Below are 12,038 nucleotides of genomic sequence, written 5' to 3'. Positions count from 1 at the left end.
CTGACCCATGGGGTGACGTCACATCCCGACATTTCCAAGGCAGTCTTTGTTTGCGGGGTGGTTTGCCAGTGCCTTCCCCAGTCATCTTCCCTTTACCCCCAGCAAGCTGGGTAGTCATTTTACCGATCTCGGAAGGATGGAAGGCTGAGTCAACCTTGAGCCGGCTACCTGAAACCAACTTCCGTTGGGATCGAACTCAGGTCGTGAGCAGAGCTTTTGACTGGAGTACTGCAGCTTAACACTCTGCACCACGGGGCTCCTACATTACAGCAGTATATATTTGTCTGGGGTCTGTCCTGCAACTGTGCAATACCAATTGAACAAGCAGAGACCAAACATCTTTTTTAGGGTGCTGGTGTGACGCGGGACACCGTCTCATCCCACCCGTGCCATCTCATAGGAAAGAAAAGTTTGTTTTCAGTCTGAAATTTACCACTCCTACATTTCTGAAACTACACCACAGCCTACACCAGGGCTTTTCAACCATTACCCACCCCTCTGGTTTTTTTACTATTTTTGTTGACCGTTGACATCCAGCCTGAAACAAGAGTCCTGCGGAGTTTTGTTACTATTTTGTAATAATTTGGTTGGACCTAAGCGAGTATCTGCCTTCACCAACCCAGCTGACCGATTCAAACTGTGGGAACGTTTGCATGAGTGCAGGCTGTCTCTTCAAGTCTTTGGGGCCCAAAGTCATTTACAACAAGAAGAGAAGAGTTGGTTTTTATACCCCACTTTTTCTGTACCTTTAAGGAGTCTCAAAGCAGCTTACGATCGCCTTCCCTTCCCCTCCCCGCAACAGACCCCTTGTGAGGTAGCTGGGGCTGAAAGAGTTCGGAGAGAACTGTGACTAGCCCAAGGTCACCCAGCAGGCTTCACATGGAGGAGTGGGGGAAACCAACCCGGTTCACCTAGAGTCCGCCGCTCATGTGGAGGAGTGGGGAATCGAACCCGGTTCTCCAGATTAAAGTCTGTCGCTCATGTGGAGGAGCAGGGAATTGGACCCGGTTCTCCAGATTAGAGTCCTCCAATCTTAACCACTACACCATGCTGGGCTTTATAGGTTGAGGCCAGCACTTTGAACTGGTCCCACAAACAAACTGGAGAGAATACAGTTGACCAAACGCTGGATTTACAGCTGCTATTCTCTAGCTAACCTTCTGGCTACTGCATTTGGTACCAATTAACATTTTCAGGCCAGAATACATTACTACATGGAGCACGCTGCAACAAAGTCATCTGGACTAAGGTACATTTCCAACAGGATTGAGGGCCGAAGGATAAGAACGAGAAGGCAAATCATGAAATGCACAAGCAGAAAAGTACTTTCAAACAAAAACATATATTCTTCTTATCTTTTGCGAGGTATATTGGTGCCATAAAGCACGAAAATGACTCACTAAACCATAAAGTTGCCCAGGAGAAAGTGTGTGTGTGGGGAATTAAAGCTTACCTTGGGAAAGCCAGATTCCTCGCACTCCTTAATCATGGCAATAAAATCCATCGACCTCGCAGCAATAAACTCGGCTCTGAAGGCAGACATGACCGAGTTCAAGAGCAAGGCACTGGAAAGGAACATCATCCGGATTAGTACATTACCAGAAAAAGAAACCCCACTTTGCTTCTTTTTTTTAATGCTCGCAGACCAACAGGCCATAAGCAAATATGGAGAAAAACATGGTGTGTGTGTGTGCGTAAAGTGCCGTCAAGAGGCAGCAGACTTACGGCGACCCCTTTTGGGGTTTTCATGGCAAGAGACTAACAGAGGTGGTTTGCCAGTGCCTTCCTCTGCACAGCAACCCTGGTATTCCTTGGTGGTCTCCCATCCAAATACTAACCAGGTCTGACCCTGCTTAGCTTCTGAGATCTGACAAGAGCAGGCTAGCCTGGGCCATCCAGGTCAGGGAAAAACATGGTACATAATTATAAATGATATAGTTACATTACGAGACATCATTGTTATTACTGAATGCCATACACGGGAATCTTGTCACATAAGGACCAACATCAGCTAACAATTTAGCTACAATCTCCACCTCTGGTTTTGAAACTCCCCACAAACCCCACAGATACTGTGGACTGCCAAAAAAACCCAAATCAGTGGGTTATAGATCAAATCAAGCCTGAACTGACCCTAGAAGCTCAAATGACTAAACTGAGGATATCGTATTTTGGTCACATTATGAGAAGACAAGAGTCACTGGAAAAGACTGTCTTGCTAGGAAAAGTTGAGGGCAGCAGGAAAAGAGGAAGACCCAACAAGAGATGGACGGACTCAATAAAGGAAGCCACAGCCTTCAATTTGCAAGATCTGAGCAAGGCTGTCAAAGACAGGACATTTGGGAGGACTTTGATTCCTAGGGTTGCCATGAGTTGGAAGTGACTTGATGGCACTTCACACACACATACACAAACCCCACAACTCCAGCAGGGGCACCCAAATAAACGCAGAAAGACAGGACAGCAGGTGTGAAGGGTGAAGCTGAAAAGGGGTGCCACCGAAAAGAAAATGTGCAACGGTTGGGCAAGCTTTTAGAACTAGACTGACTGTCTCACAGCACTTTCAATTTGGAAAAACAGGTTTAAAAGTCCCTCTCCCCAATAACTGACACAAACATTCCGCGCCCCCCCCCCAATTAATTTATTCTGACCTGGATCTCAGGATTTTGGCAGAACAAATACCCTTGCCTTGGCAACAGGGAACAATATGTATGTTTTAATAGCCTTCACATAAAACGCAAACTCGTAACTAAACGGAAGCAAAATGAGACATATGGTTTAAGCTGTTGAGATATATACACCCTCTTTTTGAGAGTAGAGTTTTCCCTAAACAGCAGAATTTCACGTGCCCCAAATGCAACTGAAAAAAGTCTAGTGCTGCAACAAAGCTTCCCCTGTATTTATTTAGGGGGGAAAATTAAGCCGCCTCTCCAGGAAGCTGCACACTGAGACACTGGTGACTCCCACGGTTGGGATGTGGCTCGGTAGAACGGCACCTGCTTTGCACACAGAAGGGGTCTCGGGTTCAATCCCCAGCATCTCCAGTTAAAAAGAAAAGGTGGTAGGCGATGGGAAAGACCCCTGCCTGAGACCCCGGAGAGCCGCTGCCGGTCAGAGGGGAAAAAGACTGACCTCGATAGACTGACAATCAGACTCAGTGTTAGGTGGCTTCGTTTAGGGACGGGCTGTGGCTCAGTGTCTGAGACAGTGGGGGGGGGGAGAAACGATGCCCCCTCAACTGTGCCTGCAGATCTCAGAGGTGGGAGCTCTGCCAGCCCAGTACGTACTTGTTGCCTAGCTTCTTGCACCTTTCCATCATCTCGGTCAGCAGAACCTACGAGAGAAAACATCGCAAGAATGAACAAAAAAGGCATCCGGCCTAAAAAAGAAGAAGAAAACCGCCACACTTTAGTGGAGAGGCGGGTGATCTTCAGCACACGTGCCAAATAGCGCCATGCCAGACCTCTTTATTTCACATGAACACATGAAGCTGCCTTCTTCTGAATCAGACCTTTGGTCCATCAAAGTCAGTACAGTCTACTCTGACTGGCAGCGGCTCTCCAGGGTCTCAGGCTGAGGTCTTTCACATCACCTCCTTGCCTAGTCCCCTTAACTGGAGATGCTGGGGATTGAACCAGGGACCTTCTGCATGCCAAGCAGAGGCTCCACCACTGAGCCACAGCCCCTCCCCTTAGCAAGGGCTCTCCAGGGTCTCAGGCAGAGGTCTTTCACATCACCTACTCACCTAGTCCCTTTAACTGGAGATGCTGGGGATTGAACCTGGGACCTTCTCCATGCCAAGCAGAGGCTCTACCACTGAGCCACAGCCCCTCCCCAGAACATAAGTAAAGCCTTGAACACATGAAGCCACCTTATACTGAATCCATGGTTCTTCAAAGTCAGTATTGTCTACTCAGACCGGCAGCAGCTCTCCAGGGTCTCAGGCTGAGGTCTTTCACATCACCTGCTTGCCTAGTTCCTTTAACTGGAGATGCCGGGGATTGAACCTGGGACCTCCTGCGTGCCAAGCAGAGGCTCCTACCACGGAGCCACGGCCCCTCCCCATGCAGGGCCAGCTGTCCGCCAAAGGGGAAGGATGCCGGCTGTGATACCAGGACTCAACTTGTGGTCTGACCAAGTACAACTTCTACACCATCCCCCCTTTTGTTTGTCTGAGCACCAACATCTTTCCAGAGTGGCATCATTTTTAGGATGCCTGCTTACCCCACGTCTGTGCAATATGAATTACAGCAAAAATTACTGTTCCACTGGAGAAAAGACGCACTCCAATGTTTCCTTTTGGGGAGACCCTTGCTTCATATTCAGAAGCAAACAGACTGAGAGATTTAGGACCAGAAAGGAGGAGGGTTTGCCCCCAAAACGGCTTCTTCCTTTAGCTCTTGATCTAACTCAAGGAAGAAACACTGAAGTGAGGGTGACTTTTTCCTTTTTTTCTGCTCCCTATGATCTAGATTTTGGAGGGTGGTAATTGGGGATAGGCCCTGACCTGGATGGCCCAGGCTAGCCTGATCTCGTCAGATCTCAGAAGTTAAGCAGGGTCAGCCCTGGTTAGTATTTGGATGGGAGACCACCAAGGAAGTCCAGGGTTGCTGTGCAGAGGAAGGCACTGGCAAACCACCTGTTAGTCTCTTGCCATGAAAACCCCAAAAAGGGGTCACCATAAGTCGGCTGCGATTTGACGGCACTTCACACACACACACACAATTGGGGATAGGGGACTTCACGTCTGCAAGCTCAGGTTCGAGGAAAAAGTAGCAAGATTTAGCAAACTCTTTTAAACATACCCAAATGGACTTCTAATTTCTTTCTCTCTCCCTCTCCCTCTCTCTCTCACACACACACAAATTGTTTTTCTAAAAAAAGGTAAAGGTCCCCTGTGCAAGCACCGGGTCATTCCTGACCCATTGGGTGACGTCACATCCCGACGTTTCCTAGGCAGACTTTGTTTACGGGGTGGTTTGCCAGTGCCTTCCCCAGTCATCTTCCCTTTACCCCCAGCAACCTTGGTACTCATTTTACCGACCTCGGAAGGATGGAAGGCTGAGTCAACCTTGAAACCAACTACCTGGCTACCTTAAACCAACTTCCGTTGGGATTGAACTCAGGTCGTGAGCAGAGCTAGGACTGCAGTATTGCAGTTTACCACTCTGTGCCACGGTATTTATTGTTTTTCTAAGTAGATATTTATTGTTTTCCAACTTGTATTCCAGCTTTATCACTCTATTTATTGTATACGACATGGTTTTTATTGCACTGTTCGTATATTGCCATTTCATGTTGTATATATTATACAGTTATTTCTTCGTTGTTTGCCAGTTTATGTAAGCCTGCTATAAAGCATCGTTAAAGGCATGGATTATGATGTCGTTTTTTATGTTCTCTAATTTTGTAATCCGGTTATTACATGGTGTGTATTATAGTGTTTTCACGGCATCGTTTTTTAACTGTGTAATCTACCTGAAGTCCTAACAAGAAAGATGAACTATACATCAAGCAAGCAAATAAACAAAGCCAGAGCAACATTTTGGTGCAAAGGGGAAATGTACAGATTTCTGGCAAAGCTTCCAATGGTTTTCAACACAACAGTTTAAAAAACAAACACAGAGGCAAAAACTATAATTGAAAAAGATTTCAGATTTCCACAGGGATATATTTTATTGGCCACACTTCCATCTCCCACACACACACACACACAAAACACCTTTTGCTGGAATGTGTTAACACCTTGTTAGAAATTAAAATTTTGCTTCTAGCTTTTAAGGGAGTTTGTAATATGATGCTGATTACATTTAAAAATAAAAAGGAACTGTTAAACTTGCATGACCAAGGTGAGAAAGCAGCACAGAGAACTGTGAGATTCCAAAGTAGGATAACAAGTTCCCTTGATTTACACCAGAAAACAGGATGGGCTGTAAAAAACCTTAATGATGCATTATCATTTCTGGTTTCTGAGGATTTGCCTCTTTACATAGCCTGGATTAAGTCAGTTCTTCATTGTGCCTTTATTCATGAGACGCTCTGGATCTCAGTGCAAGTGATTCTCGTGTGAAAGCAGTTTTAATACTTGGGTGTCCAAGAGACCACAAAGATGCACCATCATGAGCCTGGCTCCTTTGGCAGATTTAGGCCAGACACGCAACTTTAATTTTAAAGAATGCACTGGAACTCTGAAACTGCAGCTTTCGCATTAATGTTTATAGCCTTACAATATTAACAAGCTGCCACTTATCTTACTTTCGCCTACAAACTTGCATCCAGCTTCCAACCGCTTTGGAATGATAAACTCTTTTTAAAAAACCTTTTAGCTTCAAAAACCATTTTCTGAAAATCGATTGTGCCTCCAATTTTATATTTATTGATATTTTTTATTATAAACAGCCTCAGTGGCTATCTCAAAAAGAAAGAAAAAAGAACAAGCTTCCTGTAAGTGTTCTTTACCTCTGCAGCCCGATAAGAGATGCACTGTAGAATCCAATCTATTGCAGGGGAATAAAGAGTTAAGTATAATGGGATTTCTACACACTGCACAACCAGCTGATTCTGAACCGTGTCACCATGAATCTGTGAAAAACAAAGATAAATCACTGTGAAAAGTCTCCCAGCTCCTAGGGGAAATAATAGGAATACATTCCAAGTTTAAAACCCTGAACGCAAGGGAGATTTTGGACACCTGTTTCAGGCAATCGAACATTAACGGAAATAAAGAATCCTATGGTGTCCCAGGTGACATCATCACTAGCACCACGGGATCCCAAGCTCTTGGACCAGGTTTGGGATAGCCAATGTGGCCTGACAGCTTATTACTGCTCCAGCAAATAAGCTCAGTCTCTCTAAGCCCAGTTTAGAGGCAGGCACAGGATGTCTCGCTCATCACCATTCGAGTTGCTTACCTGCTTAAAGGTGAGCAGGAAATCAAAGAAGTTCTTGTTCAGGCTCTCTTTCAGGTGGGGAGCTACTTCCATCCCAACCTGCATTCAAAGAAAGAGATAAATTCTGGATTTCCTCAGCTGTGACACATGAGTGAGTGTGAGTGTGTTAAGTGCCCTTAACTTGCTTCTGACTTATGGTGACTATCAATTAAAGACCTCCAAAATGTCCTATCGTTTGCTTAGGTCCTGCAAATGGAAGGCTTTGGCTTCCTTGATTGAGACAATCCATCTCCTGTTAGATTTTCCTCTTTTTCTGTGACCTTCAACTTTTCCTAGCATTACTGTCTTTTCCAGTGACTCTTGCTTTCTCATACCAAAGTGTGATAGCCTCAGCTTAGCCATTTTAGCTTCTAGGGAGAGTTCGGGCTTGGGGAGCCAGCGTGGTGTAGAGGTTAAGAGAGATAGTTTGGAGCGGTGGAGAACCAGGTTTGATTCCCCTCTCCTCCACATGAGCGGCGGAGGCTAATCTGGTGAACTGGATTTGTTTCCCCACTCCTGCACACGAAGCCAGCTGTGTGACCTTGGGCAAGTCACACTCTCTCAGCCTCACTCACCTCACAGGGTATCTGTTGTGGGGGGAAGGTGATTGTAAGCCAGTTTGAGTCTCCCTTAAGTGGTAGAGAACGTCGGCATGTAAAAACCAACTCTTCTTCTTCTTCTTCTTCTTCTATAAACCACTTATTTGTCTTTTTGGCAGTCCACAGTATCTGTAAAACTCTCTTCCAACACCACAATTCAAATGAATCAACTTTCTTCCTGTCAGCTTTCTTCATTGTTTAACTTTCACACCCATACATAGTAATGGAGAATACTACGGTATCTTGATCTTGGTCGCCGGTGACAACTTAAGAATCTTTTCTACCTCCCTCACAGCTGCCCTTCCCAGTCTCAACCTCCTCCTGATTTCCTGGTCGGCTGCAACACATCCGTCATGTAAATACATACGCTATTGGGAAGAGTGGGAATCACTGCAGGATGAAGGGCTTGGAAAGGGATGCAGGGAAGACCCTTTTCTGCCTTCAGAGGATCGATCAATATTGCAAATGGTCAGGGGACAGAAAGGGGAAAGTAAAGGGGCTTTGCCCAACTTTTCAGTGGGAAAGAGCCAATGTGGAAGGGTTTTCCGTCACCTGTGTCTCTCTCAGAATTCCCTAAGTGCCGAAGGACATCAGCCAGCCCTCACTCCCTTCTCCCTTAATAAACCCAAAGCAACGCAAATCAAGGGATGCTCAGCTCCCTGTTCTCACTTATCTTGGGGCCAGGCTGTTGCGGGAAGGGACACCTTTCCCTTTCATTTCACAGGCAGCCCAATCTGCTTGATAGAGGAGTCAAAGGGATCCCAAATATCCAGAATCATTCTGAATATTTGAAACCATAAAATTGGGATCTGGAAATATTCTGAATGTGGCATGACTTAGGGAACTCTGAATAGTTCCAAATCCAAACTGCATGTCGCTATTAATTAATTTACTATATTTATAAACCACATTTCATGCTGACGCTCATGGTGGATTACGCAGTATAAAACAACGCGATCCAAGAGCATGAAATATGGGGACGCAGCAAACGCTGCATTTCCTGTGCCACAATATTTCTTTGTTTATCAAATAGCATGAGACATCCAATGCAAAAATTAGAACCAATGCAAATAAGTATCAGGCAAGGTCTATCATAAACTATTCCAAAACATGGAGTTACAAAAGTAGAAAGCAAAGCAGTAAGAACAAGATAATACATAGCAGTAAACAGTGGAACAGACTACATTCCTGTTCCCTTAAATAATGGTAATTTTTATGGGGAATGCAATGCAGAACTTCAACTCACTGCACCCACCCCCGCAGATTTTCCCAACTTGAAACGGCCCAATAGAGCTATTTGCAGCCTCACTGGGGCAAATATGCAGTCATTGTACAGAGGGTCTGTATGCCCACCCCATGGGACAAAAAGCACCTCTGCATGAGTGGTATGTGTGTGTGTGGTGGGGTTCAACCCTGCCCTCCCACATTCTGGAAATCCATCTGCTGCTAATCTTTATCCCCCCACCCTCCGTGGTGGAACCAATAAAACCATTGTTAAAGAGTAACGAGATCCTACCCTACAGAGATATGCTCTAGCGTAGACTGCAACCAGGGGATCTCCAATTCCTCGGATCATGGAGGTTAGTCGCGGGAGACTTTCTGATATCCCTCTACAGAAAAAAAAGGAGATAATTTGAGATGGCAGATTTTGGGTCTTTGCATTCACCTACTATTCTGCTTTGACAGCTGTGGGTTGTACAAAACAGAGGCTAGCCTGATCTCGTCAGACCTCAGAAGCTAAGCAGGGTCGATCCTGGCCAGTACTTGGATGGGAGACCACCAAGGAAGTCTAGGGTTGCTGTGCAGAGGCAAGCAACGGCAAACCACCTCTGAACGTCTCTTGCCTTGAAAACCCTACAGGGTCGCCGTAACTCAGCTGCGACTTAACAGAACTGTCCTCATGCACAGACACAAATGCTGGGGAGAGGGCCTCTCCCCATAGTTTCTCTGTACCATCCCCATGCGGCTACTGACCCCTAAAGAGACAAAAAAGTAGGCAAAGAGAACAGCGATCGGATCTCTGGTTGGCAGTTTAACCTTAAAGAGCAGCCCAGAGTGTGTGACTTCAGCTGGGGAAACAGCGCTGGGATAAAGTTTTACTTTTAATCTCTTACTGCCGTGAGCCAAACCCCACCTTCTCCAGGATACTTCAAAAACTAAACTACACATTGAGAAGGCTCGGAAGGCTGCTGTATCAGTCGCTTATGCCTGGCCAAGGATAAACGCTGGGACTGCAATGTTTAGCCAAACATAAATATTCTATTAGCTAACAATCATCTGATGCATCTTGACTTGTTTGCCTCTTTAAATTACCGATGTACTCGTGCTACTTATTCATCTGGCCATCATGAACAGTCTCGTTTGGCCCCAGGGGAAAAAGAAAGAGCCCTGGGAGACATCTGTGTGGTCCCCACGGGCAGCAATTTCAGCAGGAATCCAGGGAGCCAACGCGTGGATTTTAGCACCCAAGGAGACATTAGCCTTGTGTTTTTCAAACAGGGTGCAGCCCAAAAGACTTTTTGGATCCTGGACATCATTTTTACCTTTTCCCTACATTCTTAGTATGCAATTCACAGCCCTTGGCATGAAATCTAGTCACTGGGTAAAGTCCAAAACTAGAGAAATCCCTGAACAGAGTTCACGTCTAAATTTCTGCATGCACCACGTTTATACAGCCGGAAGTTGATTCGATACTCACGTTTTGCAAAGAAACCTGTTGCACTTCAGTATAGCTGCTTCCACATAGCTGTAACAAGAGTCAAGGGGGGGAAACCCTTTGCCAAAAAAGGAAGCAAAACGTCCCTTGATTATTCAACGCATTTATCCAGGTTATAGAGAGTCATGCCTACCATAAGCCAAGAAACACACTGGATCTAGCTGGAAAAGGGAGATCCTCTCCCTCCGGCTTCCAACCACTATGGATGAGTCCGTGATGGCAGGACACAAAGCAAGCCGATACCCTCCTGTCATGCCTGGACCCAGCTCAACTAACAATCCCAATTTTATTGTCCTTATTTCTTATTTATTTAAAACACTTTTATACTGCCTTACCACCCGATCAGCGTCCCCAATATGGCAGACACAGGTCTTTTACGCACGGCTGTTTCCCTCGCCGTCACCCCTCCGACAGCTTCAGGTTTTTGTTTGGATTACGCGTGCCATTTCCGACCGTCGGAGGTCGCCTTGCTCTCCCCCTGCCCTTCCCCACATTTTTCAAATTCGAGATAAAACAGTACCTAATTGAAAGTTCATACACTGGGATGGATCTAACCAGCTTTTCTGCTGATAAAAAGGGCCATCTTTGACCGTGCGACAGGTTATTCTGGGGATCACAGGACCAGCCTGGACAAAGGCCGTGCGACAGAAGGGCTGGAGTAAGGAGGGAAACTGGGTGAGACTGAACGAAAAAGCTATTTAGATCCATTCCACTATTAATGGGGTGTTAATAGGGTTTATCCACCCCATCGATGTGGCTGACATTCATTGCTAATGTGTCTATTGTACTCCAACTGAAAAACCATAATTAAAAAAACCTGTTGAAAAAAAAATTAGCCATAAATCTAGTTTCCATTTCAGGGCTGAATGGAGAGTTCTGTCGGCATTTTCAATGTTGCCTCGACACACAATAGGCCTTTATGAATCGCGCTGTCGCTTCCATTTTCCACATGAAAAACAGTAAGGCACCACAACATTCTTTTACAGAAATCCAAGCGTACGCCAGATAACATTTCTATCATCCTAAAAGTTTCATTAAAAACCAAACCGATCCCAGGGAAGGATACAATCTAGGAATGAGCTCTCTGATGGAAGCAATCTTGAAGAACCAGTTTAAGCAGGTCTCCTTGGCGGTATCATTAACACATTCTGGAGTAAAGTTATCTGCGGGGGGGGGGGGAGAGAAAGATTAGAGTGATAAACCTCTTCCTTATTTTGGTCCTGAACTAAAAATTAGCTGTGTTTAATTCCCACAGTTATATCCATCTTTACTGGCCTCCCTATCCCACCCACCCCACTTTTGAAATCTGTGGGGGGCTGAACTGCTGATATTCTATTGCACCTAGGTACATTTATGGCCATCTGTGTATAAATGATTATAGAGATTATCGTTTTAATGCTGTTGATGGTTTTCTGTATTTTATATATTTTGTGTTTTGATTGTTTTGACCCGCCCTGAGCCTGGCTTGCTGGGGATGAGGGCGGGATATAAATTTGAAAGTAAATAAAAAAGGGTGCTCCCGCATATTAAAAACATATTAAGATATGATCCTTATGGGAATCATCTAGTCATCTTTAGGTCAAGATGTACAGCAATAACTTCAATATGTACCTTTAAGCCTCCTCGTCACAAAGCGTCTTGCTACAGGCCTGCACCCAGCTAACCAACTCGATTGGAGACATCTCAGGATGGTCTTATAAACAGGGTTGCCAGGTCCCTCCTCGCCACCGGCGGGAGGTTTTTGGGGCAAAGCCTGAGGAGGGCTGGGTTTGGGGAGGGACTTCAATGCCAGAG

The 12,038-nt window shown here is 45.5% G+C and overlaps 1 protein-coding gene across 1 annotated transcript in view; it reads right to left on the bottom strand.

Annotated features, from left to right (window-relative positions):
• Positions 1-12,038, bottom strand: part of VPS35L (VPS35 endosomal protein sorting factor like) — a 67,193-nt gene that overhangs the window by 37,169 nt on the left and 17,986 nt on the right. Inside the window, exons 10-16 of the mRNA XM_056866195.1 lie at positions 11,311-11,407; positions 10,227-10,274; positions 9,045-9,138; positions 6,912-6,989; positions 6,460-6,582; positions 3,288-3,334; positions 1,454-1,565 (exon numbers count right to left, since the gene is read on the bottom strand). Of these exons, the coding sequence (XP_056722173.1) occupies positions 1,454-1,565; positions 3,288-3,334; positions 6,460-6,582; positions 6,912-6,989; positions 9,045-9,138; positions 10,227-10,274; positions 11,311-11,407 (599 nt within the window). The remainder of the gene's footprint in view (positions 1-1,453; positions 1,566-3,287; positions 3,335-6,459; positions 6,583-6,911; positions 6,990-9,044; positions 9,139-10,226; positions 10,275-11,310; positions 11,408-12,038) is intronic.

The sequence above is a fragment of the Euleptes europaea genome, chromosome 21 (assembly GCF_029931775.1).
Source record: "Euleptes europaea isolate rEulEur1 chromosome 21, rEulEur1.hap1, whole genome shotgun sequence".
In the NCBI taxonomy this organism is placed as follows: Eukaryota; Metazoa; Chordata; class Lepidosauria; order Squamata; family Sphaerodactylidae; genus Euleptes; species Euleptes europaea.
The sequence above is the reverse complement of the archived record's forward strand: the minus strand, read 5'-3'. Positions and strand labels throughout refer to the sequence as shown.